Source organism: Oryctolagus cuniculus, chromosome 13 (assembly GCF_964237555.1).
Source record: "Oryctolagus cuniculus chromosome 13, mOryCun1.1, whole genome shotgun sequence".
Lineage (NCBI taxonomy): Eukaryota > Metazoa > Chordata > Mammalia > Lagomorpha > Leporidae > Oryctolagus > Oryctolagus cuniculus.
In genome coordinates this window covers 102,295,636-102,315,737 of record NC_091444.1, presented here as the reverse complement: position 1 = coordinate 102,315,737, position 20,102 = coordinate 102,295,636, and the positions used below count along the sequence as shown (strand labels likewise).

General features: G+C 43.0%; 1 protein-coding gene across 8 annotated transcripts in view; it reads left to right on the top strand.

The window, feature by feature from the left end:
• Positions 1-20,102, top strand: part of ARHGAP12 (Rho GTPase activating protein 12) — a 133,516-nt gene that overhangs the window by 73,822 nt on the left and 39,592 nt on the right. For 4 of the 8 annotated variants that reach the window (XM_002717286.5, XM_070056090.1, XM_002717285.5 and 1 more), the window contains exons 4-6: positions 5,908-6,165; positions 13,562-13,702; positions 14,703-14,783. In XM_002717286.5, the coding sequence (XP_002717332.3) occupies positions 5,908-6,165; positions 13,562-13,702; positions 14,703-14,783 (480 nt within the window). The remainder of the gene's footprint in view (positions 1-5,907; positions 6,166-13,561; positions 13,703-14,702; positions 14,784-20,102) is intronic. The other 4 variants (XM_070056093.1, XM_070056092.1, XM_008268008.4 and 1 more) reach the window with 1 other exon arrangement.

Sequence of the window (20,102 nt, the reverse complement as noted above, 5' to 3'; positions counted from 1 at the left end):
GATGGAAAGAAATCATTCCCTTTTCTCTCTTATTTTCTCTCTTATTGTTAACTAGTTTGTCACTTTCCATCCTTGTGTTATTCCCAGCACTCCCTTATCTGTGTGCTGGACTCTGCATTAGCTCACTGGAAACCCCCGGGCACAAAGGCAGGAGTGGCAGAGCGCACCCTGTTCCGCTTGTTCCCGGATCACAGTGCTGCGCTGTGCCACACGGCCGCACACAGCCTCACAGTTCTGTGTCCTTTGCCTTCCTCACTTTCTAGCTGTGTGTGGCAGAAGGCAGTGCCGGTCCTCATGGCTGGTAGCTGAAGTCTTTGATGTCTCATTTGGGAGTCAGGTTCTTGTTTCAGAGCCCCTGAATCGATGCCGTTGATCTGATACTGTTCTCCCCCTTTGGAAATCTTGTCTTAACCTTTAGATGCCTCCTCCCTTGGATCCTTTCCTTTAGGAGGATGGGTGTGGTCCCTTGATTATATTGATTACAGTAATAATAATTTTAACAACAGCAAAAGTCACCGGTGCTAGACAGTGTGCCAACTTTAAATTTACATCCTATTTTGGCCGGTGCTGCGGCTCACTAGGCTAATCCTCTGCCTTGCGGTGCCGGCACACCGGGTTCTAGTCCCGGTCAGGGCGCCGGATTATGTCCCGGTTGCCCCTCTTCCAGGCCAGCTCTCTGCTGTGGCCAGGGAGTGCAGTGGAGGATGGCCCAAGTCCTTGGGTCCCTGCACCCCATGGGAGACCAGGAGAAGTACCTGGCTCCTCCTGCCTTCGGATCAGCGCGGTGCGCCAGCCGCAGCGCGCCGACCGCAGTGGCCAAGGGAGGGTGAACCAATGGCAAAGGAAGACCTTTCTGTCTCTCTCTCTCACTGTCCACTCTGCCTGTCAAAAATAATAATAATAATAATAATAATAAAAAATAAAAAAAAAAACAGGAGAAAGCTTAATCCATAAAAAAAAATTTGAAAAAAAAATTTACATCCTATTTTAATTCATGAGCCCAACTGTTCAGTATTTTCCTGGGTTCTCTTTTTTCTTCCTCTTCTCATTCTGTATGTTCTCTTAAGTTGTTGGCCCCCTCAAAATGTAGATGACTTCTGCGTTTGTATTTTAAGCCCTGATATCTACCCAGTTCCCAATCTATGTACCCAGCAATCTGTGAGCACTGAAGGCTTTTCTGCCTGATTCAGTCTAACCGAGTTAGTCACACACACACAGCAGAAGCCAGTCCTCCTCCACAGACAGGAACATCCAATCTGCATGTTCATTTCACCTTCTGATGCCTTCTTGGATCTGGTCCTGCTCCTCCTGCACTCTGCCATCTTGTGCTGTTGCAGCTCTCTTCATCTTCTCTCTACTGTGGTGCAGGCTCCTCACCGACCCCTGCCTCTGCTTGTGGCCTTCTGCAGTCTAGAGTGTTTCTGAAGTTTAGATCAGAATGTACCTCCTGGCTTAAAGTCTTGTAGTTCCCTACATGCTTCTGGATGACATCAATGCCTTATAACATGGCTCGAGGACTCTCTTTGTTCCACTGCTTGCCTCTCCTTTTGCATGCTCTGAGTCAGCATCGTTCAATGACCGTACAGTGCTGCTTCCCGGCTTCTTTTTTTGGTGCTACTCCTGTCTCCCCAGCGTCTACCTGGCTAACCGTGACTTACTCATTTCTGTGGTTTGGTCATTTTTGTTCCCATAGTCCCCTCTCTGTAGCTCTAGCCATGCATCCATTATGCATTGGAACCATCAGTTTCTTTCACTTTCCTTCGCTGTGTCCTGAGGTCCTGGAAGATAAGAAATTTGACAGTTCCTGTCTGTAACCCATGCACCCGGCTGAGTGCACAGCGCTCAGTTCATCTGCAGATGTTGCTGTCTTAGAGACACAGCTGCTAGCAATGTGGATGATTTCCTGGTTTCCTCTCTTTATCACATCTAACCGATTCCAGGTCCTTAATTTTGCTTTTATGTGGGCATGTGTGTTTGCATACTTTTACTCACACTTTGTTCATTTGGTCAGCGAAGTTCACTGCTGCTATTGTGTGCTAGGAAGTGTCCTGTCTATGTTACATGCTGAATACTGTGTTGAATTTATAGATTGAGTTTTAGAGAATTAACCTGAAGGTGAAAGTCTAATTTTAGATACTTGGAAGCTTTATAGGTATCTTCATTTGATTTTGTATGTTTCTTTAAAGGCTTATTTGTAATTGTTTAGCTGTTTTTTTCTTGTGAATAAGATTTTTATTCCTCATTGCTTTTTTTGATTTGTTATTGCTCATGTGTGGGAAACTGATGATGAGATTCCAGAGCAGGCCAATTTATTAAACTTTCTTAGTAGTTTTCCTGGACTTGGGTTTTAGAAAATTTTAAGATTGTATTTGAGAGGCAGAGAGAGAGAGAGAGAGAGAGAAAGAGAAACAGACATAGATGGAGAGAGCTCTCATCTGCTGGTTCATTCCCCAGATCCCCAGAACAGCTGAGGCTGGTTGGGCTCAAAGTGGGAGCCGAGGTGTTACTCCAGGTCTCCATGTGGGTGGCAGGAGCCCACCTAGGAGGCCATCATCGCAGCCTGCCAGAGTGCACGTGAGCCGGCAGCTGGAATCCGAGGGAAGTCAGGACTCACACCCAGGCACTGTAATATGGAGTGGGTACCCAGCCAGTACCTTACCTGTTTACCACTCCATCACTCCACAACACTGCTTATCTCAGTAACAGCTGACAGGGGCTTTTTCTCCTGGGTATTTATGAGCTGACTTTCTGTTTCATGTCTTAGTACCTTGGTTAGGTACTAACCAATGTTGAAGAGATACTCGGCATTCTAGTGTTACGCGTGACTTTAATGGAAGTACGTCTCATGTGTCTTGTGAACTATACTGTTTACTTTAAGTGCTAATGAATTTGAAAAGGCACAGAAGCATCACCTGTTCCTAAGCCGTGGCGAGTTTTGTCCTCAGTTTGTGTTGGGTTTCATAAATGCTTTCTCGTGTCTGTGGAGATGACCATATTCATCCGTTAGTCTGAAGAACAGTATGCGGTTTCCTCAGGCTTTCTTAACGCCTCTGCCTTATTTAACGTAGTGCTGGATTAGATTGCTGACGTTTTAGTTTGGATGTTTTCATGATTTTTTAAAGTGAGATGTAGTGTTCTTGTGTCAGGATTATGCTAGTCTTCCTGACTGTGCTGAAGCAGTTCTGGTTTTTTTTCCTCCATTAGGAAAAGCTGTTTAAAATTGAGCTGTTTAAACAATAGGAAATTAGTCATTTCTTAAAAATGCGGTAGAATTTTCCCACAAACATTTTAGAAGGTGGCTGTCCCTTGGCGTCTGGAGTTCCCTGAGTTCTGGTCCAGTGTGAGGGACAGATTGAGAACTTGGTTCATACCTGTTGAATCAGTGCTCTCTGGATAAAGTTCTGAGAATGACTTACTACTGAGGAATTGTGGAAACAGAATTTCCACCTGTCAGAGAAACATTGTTATGGCTGACTCACCAGGACATGGGATTTGTCTGAGAGAGGAATAAGTGGCTGTTTTATCTCTGTGGATAGAGCATCGTCATAAAAAGATGCTGTTGGGTGGTGCTCTAAATTGGAAGCTCACGTTTTAAGAAAACGGTCCAGTTTGCGTCATTGGGTGCAATATTTGCACAGCTACCGTGGCTGAAAAGACCGTGGTCTTCGGAATGGTATCCGTGCCTTTGTGTTTTTTATTCTGTGATTTAAACTCACTAAAATCGCACAGGCAAATAGTACTTTTTAAAAGTTGAAGTTCTTTAATTTCAATAAAACTGATTGAGTGTTTCAATTCATATTTCTCTTTTTTTAGGTCAGTATTTTAAACCATTCATAAAACTCGGGATACGTTTCAACAGTAATTGAACATCAGGATACAGCTTTAGGATTTAATGTTAAAGCAGTGATTTCTTAGTTGGGAACAGTTCTGTCCCCAGGGGACATTTGGCAGTGTCTGGAGGCTTTCTGGTTGTCACAGCGAAGGCAGGTGTGTGTGTGTACATGGGTGCACCCCTGTCATCCAGCAGGCGGAGGTCAGGCGTGCTAGTGAACACACCGGGCTCATACAACCCTCACCAGAGCTGAGAAGTCTTGTTGTAAGAGAAAGGTGTGTGTGCGCGTGCATGTGTGTGTGTGTGTGTGTGTGCGTGTGTGTGTATTCTGAGTGCTCTGTTCTGTCAGCTGGAGGCCTGTGGAACCTGATACAGTGGCAGTGTCCTCAAAGTGTGGGAAGCGTGTTCTGCTCTTTACTGACATCTAGTGAGACGTTCAGAAATAAAAATGGAAGTTGTCACGCAAGAGTATGTGTATCAGTTACTGCTGATTCTTATTTTTCCGTTGTTAGAAAATCCACAAATAGGAAATTTGGGATTAATTGATTTATTTATGGACACTGAGAAATTATCACTGAGAAGGAGTAGAACATGTAAATTCTTATGTGCTATTCTTTTATGTTTTGCTTATATCCCTGACTTAATATTAGAGTTTAGAAATATACATATTTCTTAATGAGCTGTCCATGTATCAGACTTTTTATACTTCTTCTTTTCTTTTTTTAAAGATTTATTTATTTTTACTTGAAAATCAGAGAGAGAGAGAGAGATCTTCCATCCACTGGTTCACTCCCCAGACGGCCGCAACGGCCAGAGCTGGGCCAATCAAAAGCCAGGAGCCAGGAACTTCTTCCAGGTCTCCCATGTGGGTGCAGGGACCCAAGAACTTGGGCCATCGTCTACTGCTTTCCCAGGCCACAGCAGAGAGCTGGACAGGAAGTGGAGCAGCTGGGTCTCGAACCAGCACCCATATGGGATGCTGATGCTTCAGGCCAGGGTGTTAACCTGCTGTGCCACAGCACCAGCCCCTTTTATTTTCTTTAAAGATTATTTACTTGAAAGGTAGGGTGCCAGGGGAGAGAGAGTGAGTACTTTTCACCTCTGGTTTACTCCTGAAAGGCCCACTACAGCAGCCAGAGTTGGGCCAGGCCGAAGCCAGGAGCTTTGCCCAGGTCTCCCACGAGGGGGCAGGGGCCCAGGCATACGGGCCATCCTCTGCTGCCTACCAGGATGATTGTTAGTTGGAAGCACAGGCAGGACTCCATCCCATGCACTCTGATAGGGAGTGCATCACAGCTCCAGCTCCAGACTTCTTATATTTAAAAAAATTTAACCTACTGCCATGGCACAGTAGGTTAATCCTCCACCTGCGGCGCCCGCATCCCATGTGGGTGCTGGTTCTAGTCCCGGCTGCTCCTCTTCCAGTCCAGCTTTCTGCTATGTCCTTGGAAAGGCAGTGGAAGATGGCCCAAGTGCTTGAGCCCCTGCACCCATGTGGGAGACCTGGAAGAAGAAGCTCCTGGTTCCTGGCTTCAGATCGGCACAGCTCCGGCCGTGGTGGCCGTTTGGGGAGTGAACCAACGGAAGGAAGACCTTTCTCTGTTTCTCTCTCTCATTGTCTGTAACTCTACCTCTCAAATAAATAAATAAAATCTTTTTAAAAATTGCCTAAAATCTTAGAATTTTAGAGCTGTAGAAGATCTGGGTGGTTTAGGCAATTCTCACATTTATGGAGGTTCAGGTGATTTTTTCCAGTATCATAAAACTTGTCAGAGCCAGATTCTGAACCAAAACCCACAGTTCCTACTTCTAATCGAGTGTGCTTTCAGGTTAAGGAAAGTATTGAGTACACTTTGAGTCCTGTGTGAAGCTTTTGTTTACTTTTCAGTCAAAGTAGGAGTGTTAAAACTTAGATTATTCCTTTGTTAGAATATATACACCTGTTTCTATGTATTTAATTGAACTAATATGTATGTTTCCAGATCTTTTAATTTTTAAATGTTAATTTGCATAATCTCCTATTTAATTTGTTAAACGTGCCTTTTTGAACATTCATTTTTATTTCCGTGTCATAGGCCACTACACCTCCAAGTCAAGGAAGGCCAGATTCTCCCGTCTACGCCAATCTACAGGAACTGAAAATATCCCAGTCTGCTTTGCCTCCGCTTCCCGGGAGCCCCGCCATTCAGATTAATGGAGAGTGGGAAACCCACAAGGACGGCTCGGGGCGTTGTTACTACTACAACCGAGGGACTCAGGAAAGAACTTGGAAACCGCCCCGCTGGACTCGGGACGCAAGCAAAGGAGACTTCCACAGCCCGGGAGATCACGAGGTATGTGAGAGTGCGGAGCCGACCCGTGAGTTACCCGGTGTTCTCTTTGTTAATTGAGAAGCTTTGTGACATGGTAGCGAGATGATGGTAGAACACTTGCATCTCTAAGACACTAACTGATTCCCAAGTTTCACCATACTAGTGCTGGTTATTCCTAATCTCTAACTAGCAGACATCGGCTAACCTGAATGCTTACTAGTTCCAGAAGTGGATGGAAGTTGCTCACTGCTCTATTAGAAGGCACCAATTCAGTCATTTTTGTTGTATAACCAGTGGCAATTTTCAGAAAAGGAGGAAAAGATACGATGTGACTAAGCTAAATAAGTAGAAATAAATTATCTAAGCGATTAAAGCAGAGGCTTTCGCGTGGCTGTCAGGCTACTTCTCACTTTGTCTCTCGGAGGTACAAGATCCCTCTGTGCTTACATCAGGAAACTAACTGCAGTTCCTCTGTTACAGTGATCAGCCTGTCAGTCTGACGAGCTGCTCACGGCGGCCCTCTTTCTCTCACGAGTGCTTTCCCAGTCTTGCTGCCTCTGGCTCCGCCTTTGCCCTCACTTCCTCACGGTAGTGTTGTGAGTTGGTCAGCTGTGACTCGAGAGACGCTCAGCTTGGGGGCTGATGAGATGCTGGTAGACGGTGTAGATGTGGATTGCTGGGCTGGCGGGACAGCCAGAGTGGAGTCCCACACCTGCGTAGGACACCTGCTCTAGTGGACGGTAGGGGGCTCACACAAAGTAAAGCAGAGCTGCGGGCAGGTAGGAGCCGGCAGGACCCAGCAGCATACCCTGTGCTGAGCAAAATGCAGGAAAGCCTTTTGTAGTTAATAACCCCCTTCATGTCCTATTTTTCAGTTATTTATAGCTCTGGTTCGGCGGTAGCTTGTGCTGTTAGTGTCTAAGAATGAGAGGAAAACTAGTGAGAGAAATTGTTTCTGCTTAACTGGATAAGAAAGTTAGGAAAATTAGATTTGCGTTATAAGTCGGTAATAAAATAAAAGCTTTTATTTGGGAGAATTAGGGAAAAGGCTAAATTACAGACATAGGAAGTTTGAAGTAGCCCCAGAAACGTTTAACATGTTCTTTAGCTTTCTGTTTCAATAAATATATGTGAGCGATTTGTCTGTCAGGATCTCCGCTTACACGACCAATCTCTGCACAAACTCATAGAAATAGCTGTTTCCGAAGTGGCTCCAGCACTTCTCCTCTGACTTCCTGAGAAAAATTGCGTACAAGAGGCCAAACCAAGACGTGCGTGGGTGAGAAATCCTGCCCTCTGCGCTCAGTGTTTAACTGACATCGTGCCCGGGCGTAGGACTCTAGGCAGGGAAGCCCTTTCTGCCGCAGTCGCAGGCAGTTAGTGCTTATTGGGAGTCTCCAGTGTTAGAACCTCTAGGTCTTTGCTTCTGCACGCAGCAGGGTCTCCATGGAGCCCCGGCTTGGCCCTGCTGTCTGGAGAGTGAGGGCTGCCTGTTCCTTTGGCGTCTCCCTCTCTGTGTCGGTACCTGTGTCCCAGTCGTGTATGTTGTCTCTCAACCGAGAACCCGAAAGTCTGTCCCTGCTCAGAGGGGTCAGTTCCCAGGAGTCTGCTGGGGTACGGCAGGGGTACAGGCCTAGTGACCAGGCTCAGAGAAGGGGGTACATGCCTAGTGACCAGGCTCAGAGAAGGGGGCACAGGCCTAGTGACCGGGCTCAGAGAAGGGGGTACAGGCCTAGTGACCAGGCTCAGAGAAGGGGGTACATGCCTAGTGACCAGTCTCAGAGAAGGAGGTACATGCCTAGTGACCAGTCTCAGAGAAGGGGGCACAGGCCTAGTGACCAGGCTCAGAGAAGGGGGCACAGGCCTAGTGACCAGGCTCAGAGAAGGGGGCACAGGCCTAGTGACCAGGCTCAGAGAAGGGGTACAGGCCTAGTGACCAGGCTCAGAGAAGGGGGTACAGGCCTAGTGACCAGGCTCAGAGAAGGAGGTACAGGCCTAGTGACCAGTCTCAGAGAAGGGGGCACAGGCCTAGTGACCAGGCTCAGAGAAGGGGGCACAGGCCTAGTGACCAGGCTCAGAGAAGGGGGCACAGGCCTAGTGACCAGGCTCAGAGAAGGGGGTACAGGCCTAGTGACCAGGCTCAGAGAAGGGGGCACAGGCCTAGTGACCAGGCTCAGAGAAGGGGGTACAGGCCTAGTGACCAGGCTCAGAGAAGGGGGTACAGGCCTAGTGACCAGGCTCAGAGAAGGGGGTACAGGCCTAGTGACCAGGCTCAGAGAAGCGGGTACAGGCCTAGTGACCAGGCTCAGAGAAGGGGGTACATGCCTAGTGACCAGGCTCAGAGAAGGGGGTACAGGCCTAGTGACCAGGCTCAGAGAAGGGGCACAGGCCTAGTGACCAGGCTCAGAGAAGGGGGCACAGGCCTAGTGACCAGGCTCAGAGAAGGGGGCACAGGCCTAGTGACCAGGCTCAGAGAAGGGGGTACAGGCCTAGTGACCAGGCTCAGAGAAGGGGGTACAGGCCTAGTGACCAGGCTCAGAGAAGGGGGTACAGGCCTAGTGACCAGGCTCAGAGAAGGGGGTACAGGCCTAGTGACCAGGCTCAGAGAAGGGGGTCCCGGCAATTTTAGTCCTTGCTGTTTAGGTAGCACTGCCTTCACTCCCTGGTTCCAGAGGAACCTTAGCCGTTCCTGAGCCACGTGCAGGTTCTGCTCTGTAACTTGGTGGGTTTCATCTCCCCTCACTGCCCTGCCCGGCCCACCTGGGGCCTGCTCTCTTCTGTGTGCATCATTAAGTCTGCGTTGGCTTGTCTGGCTGTTGTCTCATTTGGTGTTTGCCCTGTTCTGGATTTACATCAGCGGAGTTTGAGAGGTGCCAACTGTGCACTCTTTCATCTGATTGCTTTAGTGGCTGCCCTACACCAGTGGTGCTTCACTGGGGGTGATGTTGCCTTCCAGGGACATTTGACGGTGTCTGTGGATTCTTTGGTTGTCACACCAAGGGGAGCAGTGCTACTGGCACGTGGTGGGTCCAGGCCCGAGACGTTACTGGGCCTCCAGCAGCACACAGGACAGCTCTCCACAGCTCTGCTGACGAGAAACCCTGCCCTAGAATCCTGACCTGGCCACCTGAGGCACCTAAGACGGAAGTTAGTCACTGTCCTCTTGCTTCCGAAAGCTGTGCCCAAATACACATGGGTACTTTTCAAAGCTTTTGTGGAAAACAGAATTAGAAGACAAGTTTATTTTGATGCCAAAAGTACTTGAAATCTATTTATGGTTTTCTTATAATATTCATTTTTCATTAACTTTCTTAATACAAATTTTTTTTTATTTGAAAGGTAAAACAGTAGGAACAGAGGGAGAGACAGGTCTTCCATCCACTAGTTCATTCCCCAGCTGGCTGCAACAGTTGGAGCTGGACCAGACCGAAGCCAGGAGTCAGGAACCAGGAACTCCAGCTGGTCTCCCATGTGGGTGGCAGGGGCCCAGGCACTTGCTCCATCTTCCACTGCCTTCCCATGCACACCAGCAGGGAGCTGGATCAGAAGCAAGTGGCCTGGACTTTAACTGGTGCTCTGCTGTAGGATGCTGGCCTTGCAAGCAGTGGCTAACCTGCTACGCCACAGTGTAGTCCCCTCATTAACTTTTGAAGTCCCCCTCTTATGCCTGGACTTCAGATTTTTTATTTGTACCAAAAAGAAACGTACCTTCTAATTTCATTTTCCATAAAGATTTTGAAGTATCCTTGTTGTGCTCTTATGTTAGTGTCATATATTTTATTTCTGTGTTTAGTCCTCTTGTACATGATGACTCAAGTTAATTCTCAGTTTATCATTTTATTTTCCCACATTACCTTTTTTCTCATATTTTCTTTATAAGTACATGCTTTTAAATTCTTTCATCTGGGGCCGGTGTTGTGGCATAGAGGGTAAAGCCACTCCCTGCAATGCCATATAAGGCACCCATTTGAGTCCTGGCTGCTCCACTTCCTATCCAGCTCCCTGCTAATGCACCTGGAAAAGCAGCAGGTGATGGCCCAAATACTGGACCCCTTCATACACATGGGAGACCCAGATGGAGCTCCTGGCTCCTGGCTTCAGCCTGGCCCATGCCCAGCCATTGTGGCCACTTGGGGAGTGAACCAGCAGATGGAAGATGTGTCTGTCTGTCTGTCTGTCTCTAATTCTTCCTTTCCAGTAAATAAATAGATCTTTTTTAAAAAAATAGTCCCTTATCAGTATCTGTTACCAATAGATTCTTAGAATCTTGGCTTTTGTTTGGAACTTTATTGATTTTGCCCATGGTTTTTGAAGAATTATTTAATGAATATAGGGGTCTAAATTGACTGTGTGTTTGGTTTTCCCTAGTTCGTGGGAGATTTTATTATCGTGTTGTACTGGCTGCCATTGTTGATGCTGGGAATTCAGCTTTCAGGTTGTCTTTTTTTAGGGGAGGTTTGTTGGTAGCGTTTAAGACCCCATCTCTGCAGTTGCGCTTTGATGTGACTAAGTGAAGGCGTCTTTATTTCCAGCTGGGGCTTTGTGGTTAGAACTCTTGAAGGATGTGAAGATCCCTGTCTTTGATGGGTTCTGGAAAATTCTTAGCTATTATCTGTATATAGCCACTGCCCCACTTGGGAACTCTGACTAGGTGTGTGTGTGATCTGCTTCCTGTGTTGGTATCTGCTTCATCCTCAGCATTTCCAAATCTAGCTCCTCTTCATTTTTTGTATCTATCTGTGTCTTTCTTTGATGTTGAGTCAGTACTTACATTTTTAAAAAAGTGTTATTTTTTATTTGGAAGGGTTTCAATGTCTTTTACTTTGAAAACTTTTAAACTTAGACAAAAGTTAGGTGACTGTTCCAGTGAATATCAGTATACCACGGACCTTCATCTAGATATTCCAGTTCTTACCATTTTACCACATTCTCTTTATTTCTGTGTCCTTTGATCCTCCCAAACACACACCATTTTCTCCTGAACCATTTGAAGCAGGCAACATATTTTATTCCAAAAATATAAGGACACTTTGCAGCATGAACACGGGACTTCTTTCTTCTGCTTCTGCTTCTTCTTCTTCTTCTTCTTTTTTTTTTTTTTTTTAAAGATTTATCTATTTATTTGAAAGGCAGAGTTACAGAGAGGCAGAGGCACAGAGAGAAAGAGGTCTTTTATCCACTGGTTCACTCCCCAAATGGCCGCAATGGCAGAAGCTGTGCTGATCTGAAGCCAGGAGCTTCTTCCAGGTCTTCCATGCAGGTGCAGGGGCCCAAGGACTTGGGCCATCTTCTGCTGCTTTCCCAGGCACATTAGCAGGGAGCTGGAATGGAAGTGGAGCAGCCAGGATGTGATTCAGCACCCATATTGCAGACTGGGGCTTTAACCCGCAGTGCCATGATGTCGGCCACTTGTGTTTTGTTTTTCTGATTTCTGGTATGTGAGGTTTCTGATGGTGTCTATTTTCCTCCTGAGCCTCGTGAGGTAGTGGGACGTGTCTGTTCTCTGTTTTAATGTGCGACTGTGGTTCTTAGGAGCTCACGATGGGGATGTCAGCTTTGGTTTTCTAGGCCACCTGGGTAGCAGTAACTTAGGATGCATGAAGACTGCCTTGTGGTCTGGGGAAGATTCCTTCGATTTTCCTCGTGTGGAATAAAAGGGCAAGTTTTGTTTCTGATCACTCATACTCTGTGGGTCTAATTTTTGGGGGATCTCGGCTCTGCATTGTAGGGTTTTCATGACGTTGAAGAACAGTGTTCCAGTTTGAGGTTTTGCAAATGCCTTCCAGAACAAAGCTGGTCTTTTTATTCTGTTTAGCTCCCTGGATCTTGCTTCTCCTTAGTGGGTGACCTCTGGGTGTTTCTCAACTAGCCTCTTGCTCACTGATGATTAATGTAACAGTTTTAACTGTATTCATGCAGATGACCAGTTGATGTACCTACCTGCCACGTTCCTGTAAGCAGGCCTGTTACATTTCAGCTAGGGCTCATTCACTGCAGAATATACCCAAACTTACTGAGCCAGCTGCCCTCCAGCATAGAATTATCTAATATAGAACAGTTAACGTTTGGAGACTGCTTGCTAAAATTATCCTAATTTTTTATTAAATTGCCATTAGATGGCTGTTTTCTACCAGTAGGTATCAAGATCTCAGAGTTCCTCTGGGTAAAACATACCAAGATACTGAAGGTTGTTTGTCATACCAGAAGAGAACATTGGACAGTTGTGATCAACATTCTGTCAACTAGAAAATTATATATTTATGGGAAAACTGATTTAGTGATTTTGATTTTTTTTCTTGCATTAAATTTACTAATTAGATTTCCTTCTTTTATTCAGCTTCTAAAATATTTCATTGTACTCCTACACAGGATTACATTTTAAGGTGTTGCAATTAAATAAAAAGACATTCTGAAGTTTTGAATTAGGCTTTTCATTTTTTCAAAGTGTTATGTTGCAAAACACAGCTCACTTTTATGTAATGCTTCTGCAAAGTTGTCTATGTCAGTTTTTGTGAAAAGTTAATAATGTACTCTTTGTATCTTTACATGTGACATTGAGAGTCTATCCATCTTCAAGGTTTCATATTAAGTTACAGTGGTAGAAAATATAGTCTGAAACTGTTTTACCTAGAGGTGATAGGAAATATCAATTGCCCATGAGGATTAACCAAATGATTGGTTGTTGAATAAATGAGGTTTAAGTGCAGTAAACAGATGGCTGCTTAGTAACATTGTATTACCTCCGGTTTGTTAAGAAGCATCAATAACTGTTAAGTTTTCTCGGTCTTCCAGTGTGTTCCTTTTGTACAAGCGTAACTTAAAGAGTTCGTGGAACGTGTGTCTTAGGAAATAACTATGCATGGATTTCAAAAATCTTTTGCACCAAACAACTTACCTTTTAACTTCTCATTCCATGAACTTTCTGAAGTCCCTTTGTATGTCTGAAGTTTATCATGCACACCCCTATTGTGTCCCTACTGGATTTCTGATCTTACTCATGGGATACGCAGAGGAGTGAGGGTTTTCAAGAAACTCGTCCTAACAGTCTGAAGTTTCCTCATCCCTTCGTTTACACACACGTATATCCCTGTCGCTTGTTAACGTGGTGTCTGTTGGACAGCTGCATTAAATGGAAGGTAGCATTTCTCACTCCTTTGTCTGAAAACATCGTTTTCCATTTCATTGTGATGTTTCTAGGATTGCATTAATGTGTCAAAATAACTATTATTAATTTTTACCTCACCACTTATAATACTTAAATACTTAACGACTAACTAGTTTGTTTTAAACAAAACTATTCAAATATATTCAAAATATCTTATTATTTATAGCCAAGAAAAGTTGATCTCTTAGATTTTCAATTGCTGCATGTTGATGTTCAAAGAAGAAAAATCCTTGTGTTTCTGACCATTTATAGCTGCTTTCGTCAGAGGAGAACTTCCAGAGCCTTTGTAACAGCCAGTCAGATAGTCAGTGTGGTTCTGCTCCCAGGGGTTGGTCAGAAGAGCTGGATGAACGTGGGCATACCTTATATACCAGTGACTATACTAATGAAAAGGTACATTCTTTTTTTCTCATCTAGTGTTTCTTGACAGAATTCTCTCATAACATAGTTGTGTACTGGTTTTAGTAATATTTTAAGAAAAAACTCATGAGACTATTCTTCATTGTAATTCTGTAATTATGCCGACCAACCATGTGAAAAGGCAATATATAATTACTGATTCATGGTTTTTGACTGCTCACAATGATGGGACTTTGTGTGCTGTTGACGGCCATTTCAAACAGACCTGTCATAGGTAGACCTGTCGGATGTTGTGTTTAGATTTCTTCAGGAAGCATTTTTTTTTGGAATTATTTTCAACCATCTGTAATTGTACATTGCCTCTACTCTCTTTTTAAAATTATTATAACCAAATTTGTTAAAAGCCATGAATCTAGTGTTTTATGATTAATTTGGTTGGGAATAAATGTTGACATTCTATATGTGTATTACACCTGGCAGTGTTGGTTTTTGCTTCTCTTTCTAGCCTAAGAACATAAGGCAGCAATAGTTTCGTTTATTTTATAACCAAGATCATGTCCCCTCCCCACGACCCTGTTCCTCCTTATTCTACCGCACAAAGTTCTTGCTATTGTTGCTTCAATTATGTTGATAAAATGTATTGACTAAGGCAGGCAATCCCAAGGATTCTCATGAATGAGGCCTAAATAGTTTAGTTTTGTTTTTAGAGATTGAAAAATAGTTCCCCTTTGTCAGTTTCCCCAGCCTGTCTCCAGGATGGGAGTGTGCTGTGTTCCAGGGCTTTGTTCCTTGTTATGTCCTTAAGTGATGCTTGAATCACTAGCCTAACATTGGAGGAAAGAGAAAGAAAAACACACAATATAGTATTAATACATCTTCTTGCCAAATCAAAAATGCAACTCTATTAGTCTACTAAGTTTGTCATATTGTTTTGCAGTGTTCTTGTGGAAGTAGTATAAGAATAATGTCTACTGTCTCTGTAGTAGTGGCTTAAACTCACTTTTATTTAAATAAACCTGTTGTATTTTTATAGTGGCTCAAGCACGTTGATGATCAAGGTAGACAATATTACTACAGTGCAGATGGATCTCGGTCAGAATGGGAGTTGCCAAAGGTAATGACTCTGAACGCTGAATTTCTATGAAAAATTAGCAGGTGAAGTAATATCTGAATATAGTCTCAGCAGATTTGTTGTTAAATTTTTACCCAAGTTCTAAAAGTGACAAGACTAGTTTTTTCACAATTCATCGTGAAGTATATGACTGGCTAAATTTTTAAAAGATGTGCAGTTATCTTTGATATATTATACTAATTATTCCTATTCAGTTTTTTGGTTTAACTTGAAATTGGTCTTTCATTATCCCAGGAGATAAGAATTCTCTTCCTGCCAATAATGACACCTTTTTCCAGGAGTCTATGTTTTCTACATTAAGTCTTTTACTTAATCTTTTTTTTTTTAAGAGAAATAAAAGTAATTCAATGTTCAAATTACCTTGAATTAAATATGTGTTGTAATTGTTAAAATTGTGTCAGCATTGGTTGGGATAGGCAGTATGCTGTGATAAGATCATTGGGACCTAGCCTGAATGTTTCTTTTCAGACAGGTATGCACACTGTGGCTGACTTTTTCTAAGGCACTGTTTCAGAGTAGTCATGGACACGTCATTATTGACACTTGAGTTAATTTTAAGTGACAGCTGAGCAAACATTTCAGTTCTAATTGGTGTAATATTTTAATAATGTAGTAAACAACAATTAGAATTGGCAAAATTGTGGTATCAGTTATTTCATATACATTAGTTTTTAAGGAAATGTAAGTCAATTTAAAGATATTAGTAGTTTAAATGACACATGAATAAAGAAAAAATCACAAGGTGTTACTAAACTGAATAAAGGTTGCGAAATACTGATCCAATAAAGTAATGCTATCATAGTTTCTTCCTTCCGTGACTAGTTTCTGGCCTTTAATTACTTTATGAAATTATATGACTGATACTAGGAAGGTAAGGTATATAGCCTGTAATTGATTTTTAAGGGTACCCTTGTAAATATGAGTCGGTGTTATAGCAAAAGAGCTCCATGACTTGGAGCTTTAAAAATTTGGTGATCCTGTGGAACAACACAGGTTGCTGTCCTGGAAACTTGTTAGGGGTGGGGATGGGTAGATAAAGAAAATATTTGTTTAATTTGCCTATCAAATATAGCCCAGTATTTTCTTGTAATTAAAAAACAGATCAAATCTTCAAACAAGTGTTTTTGGATTCTTTATCACACATTTACATTTGTACTTTATCTTTTTCCCAGTTCAGAAAAAAGTTATTGCATATTTTTAACCACTTTGTTTAAATTAATAACACTTTCACAATTAGAGGTCATATTAAAATTGACATTTATACAATATTATTATTTTAAAAATATACAGGTTTTATATTTTAATGACAAAATTCATTTGCAAAGAGTTATGAAGATATCACACTATGTTCTTACCTTATAACCCTTAAAATAACCAGGAATCTAGAGAGATCAAAATAAAAGTACATCTAAAAGTGCCATAAACTGCTCCTCACATTTCAAGGGTGAAAGTTTTGTATATTCCGTAACTTAATGAAATATTCTATAAACCAGTTGTGGCTTTTTTCCCATTCCTATCACTTGTAATTTATACTTTCAGAATCTGCTTCAGAAAATAAAATCTTGTTTACTCTTTAAAATTCAAGGTTGTACGAAGACTCAGCATTTGTGACATTCATTAGTAAGCAGTGGAGAGATATTCTAGCAAGTTTTTTATCTTTAGTTAAATTTCTACAAAAAATTATATAGTGTGTTATTTTCCAAATTTGGCTCTCAATAAGATTTTTAATGGGTAAGTAATATCCCAAGCTTAATATGGCTGTTCCAACCTTGAGAGAAAAAGGTGTGCATTATAAGATAAATAATAAATATTTTTAAAAGAAATGTGTAGAAAGAAGTTATAGAATATCTCAACCATTACGTTTTGAAATTAATCCCATTTATAAAAACAATTTAATCATGTATGATGTGGTTACTTTGAAAAGAAAAATTTTATGAATTGTGATAGCCAAAATCTGTAATAATTTATATATGAGCTAAGAATATATTTTGGGGATATAGCTATTAAGTACTGAAAACCATGCAACAGTGACTGCTTTTGCCAGTCATAAAATATGAGATCTGACTTTGAAGAAACCAAGAGAAAAATCTGCTGAAAGTCCACTGAAAGTTATTTAGGTTATAGAAGGCTATGTTTTGTTAATAAAAAGCTTAAACATACATGAATTGTTTTTGTTCCCGCGGACAAGTTGAGTCACAGTTGCTGTCAGTGCCTCAGCTAGTCAGCTGAGTGTGTTCCTTCAGGGGGGTCTCTGAGCCCTTGGCGTGATGCGGTCAGTCAAGGGCTTCTCTTGAGCGACTGGTTCCAGGTTTGGGCCATCTGAAGGGAAGAGGCTGTTACAGGGGGACTTCAGAAGGTTCCTGTAAGCCTTCTTTCTCAACATAAGCCCTGTCGAGTTCCAGACACCTTTGTAGGCATGATGCTGGGTGTTTAGTCTGCCCATAAAGGGAAGATCCTGGGAATTTCACAGTGTCAGCGCTGTAAGGTGGATGATCTCCCGTTGTCCCGGTGTGTGTGTTTGATGAGACGGAGGAGCAGGAGCATTGCTGTACTGGGAGTGGCTCTCTGGCAGAGTTTTCCCAGGCATTTGTCTGCTGGAACATTGGCTACTTTCTCCTAATAAGCAAATACTACTTTTTTTTGGTCCCCCAAAAAGCGAATAAGCAAAATGCCTTGAGCATACTCCAGAACTATTAACTCTCGTGACTTCTGGCTCTGCTGTGACTGGACCAGTTCTGCCTGCTGGCAGCCATTGCTTTAGCTGTGCTTTGTCTTCTGGGCCATACTATTAAAGCCGTGTTTTATCCCCTATTAGAATTCTGTGAACAAATGTTTCAGAATCTTGATCCCACTTGTGTGAAATTTCCACTGAAACTCTGTTCTTATCTGCAGCTGATGTGGGTGCGGCAGTTTGGGCACCAGTCAAGCAGAAGGTTTGCTCCACTTTAATTTTTTAATTTTATTTATTTATTTGGGAGGTAGAGTTACAAACAGTGAGAGGGAGAGACAGAGAGAAAGGTCTTCCTTCCGTTGGTTCACTCCCCAAATGGCTGAAGTGGCTGGAGATGTGCTGATCCGAAGCCAGGAGCCAGGTGCCTCTTCTTCCTGGTCTCCCGCTCGGAGTCAGGGGCCCAAGCACTTAGGCCATCTTCTGCTGCTTTCCCAGGCCATAGCAGAGAGCTGATTGGAAGAGGGGCAGCCGGGACTAGAACTGGCCCCCATATGGGATGCCGGCTGCAGGCGGAGGATTAACCCACTGCGCCACGGCGCCGGCCCCTCCACTTTATTTTTAAATTCGGAATTGGGTAAGCTGAGCCAGTTGAGACACCTGTGGTTTTGGCTGTTGTTTCTGCTGTCAGTTGTCAGTCCTCTTCAGTTAGGCCATGAACAAGGTCCATTTTATGGTCACAAAGTTCCTGTGGACGGTCTGCCACCACAGACTTCATCTTCAACATCATCATGTCCCTTGGAATGAGTAATCCATTTGTAAACTGTTGGTTTCTGTGGGTCATTGTCCCCATGAACTTCTCATAAAGCATCATTGATTTCACCATTTTTCTACCCAGCCATCATCATAAATTTGATGTTTGTTCTTAATGCCCAGGGCTCTTTTCAGACTGATGTCTTAGTTTCTTAGTGCCTCAGACTAGATCCTGCACAGATGTATTGCAGCAAGTTAGCATGAGGTATTTTGTTGGGAAAATTTTTTGAAATCTACTCATGGTTTTTCATAATGCACACTTTTCGTGAACGGTTTGAAGACTCCTCATATATGAGGAGCAGTTTGGAGACTTCTCTGAAGAGTGGCTAAATATTCCCATAGGAATTCTACTACTTCCGTGCTTTCCTTGGTCAGAATCACAGATTCAGTGCTTGGACACCCAGTTGTTTCTGGAGATGGCTTGAGTGAAAAGCAGAGGAGGAGGAGCAAGAATCTGAGCTCCATCGAAATCTCACGGGGTCGTTCTTCAGTAGTAGAAATGGATGTGGATTGTCCTGTCACCAGAGTTAGGTCCTCACTTTCAGCATCATGTTTCAGCTCCTGCCGCCATCGGCCTCTTAGGGTAAAGTGTTAGGTCTTGGCAGTTTCTTGACCTGCTAGTTAAATTGGTTGTGAGGAGGAGGTTTAAATTGTCTAAGCTGGAAATGAGGAAGTGTGGAAAAATACTAGAACCCCTATCTTCTGTATGAGTAAAAGCAATTGCAAGTTAAATTCTGTACCCTAAGTAATTTAAGACTATTCTGTCAAATAGACTTAGAACCCCCAATGCAAATATTAGAAGTTTAATTTAACCACTGTTTTCTGAATACCTCTTCGGTGTTCAGTACTGTGTAGGTGTTGTGATGAATACAAGGACATGGGGTATGGTCTTCAGCCTTAGGAAGTTTGTTATAAATTTGGAATAAGAAACTTGTTCATGTGACAGCTGAGTAAAATAGAATATGCACACTCATTCATGTAAACATACCTGGTTCTGGACTGGATGTAGCTTAAAGCAATCACAAAACTGCAAGATGGGAGCGAGGGTTGGGAAGGAGAAATAAGGGAGGGTGCGTGAAGAGAGAGAAAACAAAACATTTCCCACTGAAGATGAAGTCTTACTCAGAACCCCAGATAAAGTGTGAAAATCAAGAACTAGAGTGCTGTATTTACTCATATATTTCTTAATATATGAAAACATAGTTAAGAGAGATTGCAATTGGGTTGAAAGTTCCCTATAACAATATGGTAGCAATCCTAAAAGAAAAGAATGGAAGAAATGGTAGGGAAATAAGATTTAAAAAATATAATTTGTGGGAATTGAAGAAAGGCGTGAGTCTTTAAATAAAAAATATGCTTTGAATATTGACCAGGATGCATAATAAATCCACATGTTGACAAATTCTGCTGAGTCTGCAGAACTTCAGACGACTGAAAAGCCATCAGATGGTGAACAGACTGATTGCCTGGCACCATTGGCTGCATTCTGCACCCTGCCCACATCTTTCCTGCTGTAGATGGGGTGTGTTGCCTGCCATTCACTGAGTTCAGTCGTGTGACTTGCTTTGGCTGCTGAAATGAGAGCAGAGTATTGAAATGGGCTTGAGCATCAGGGCTTGCTCTGGTTACCATGAGAGGAACATGTCCAGGCTAGCCCACTGGACACAGGAGGAGGAGGAGAGATACAGGGAGCAGAATTGAGCAGAATGAGCTGTTCTAGATCAGCTAACTTTTTAGCCAACCCCCATATCTGTGGAAGGAAATGATTGACACCTTAAGAAAGCCATTCTTTCTTGTCTTTTCATTATTCCTGCCACATT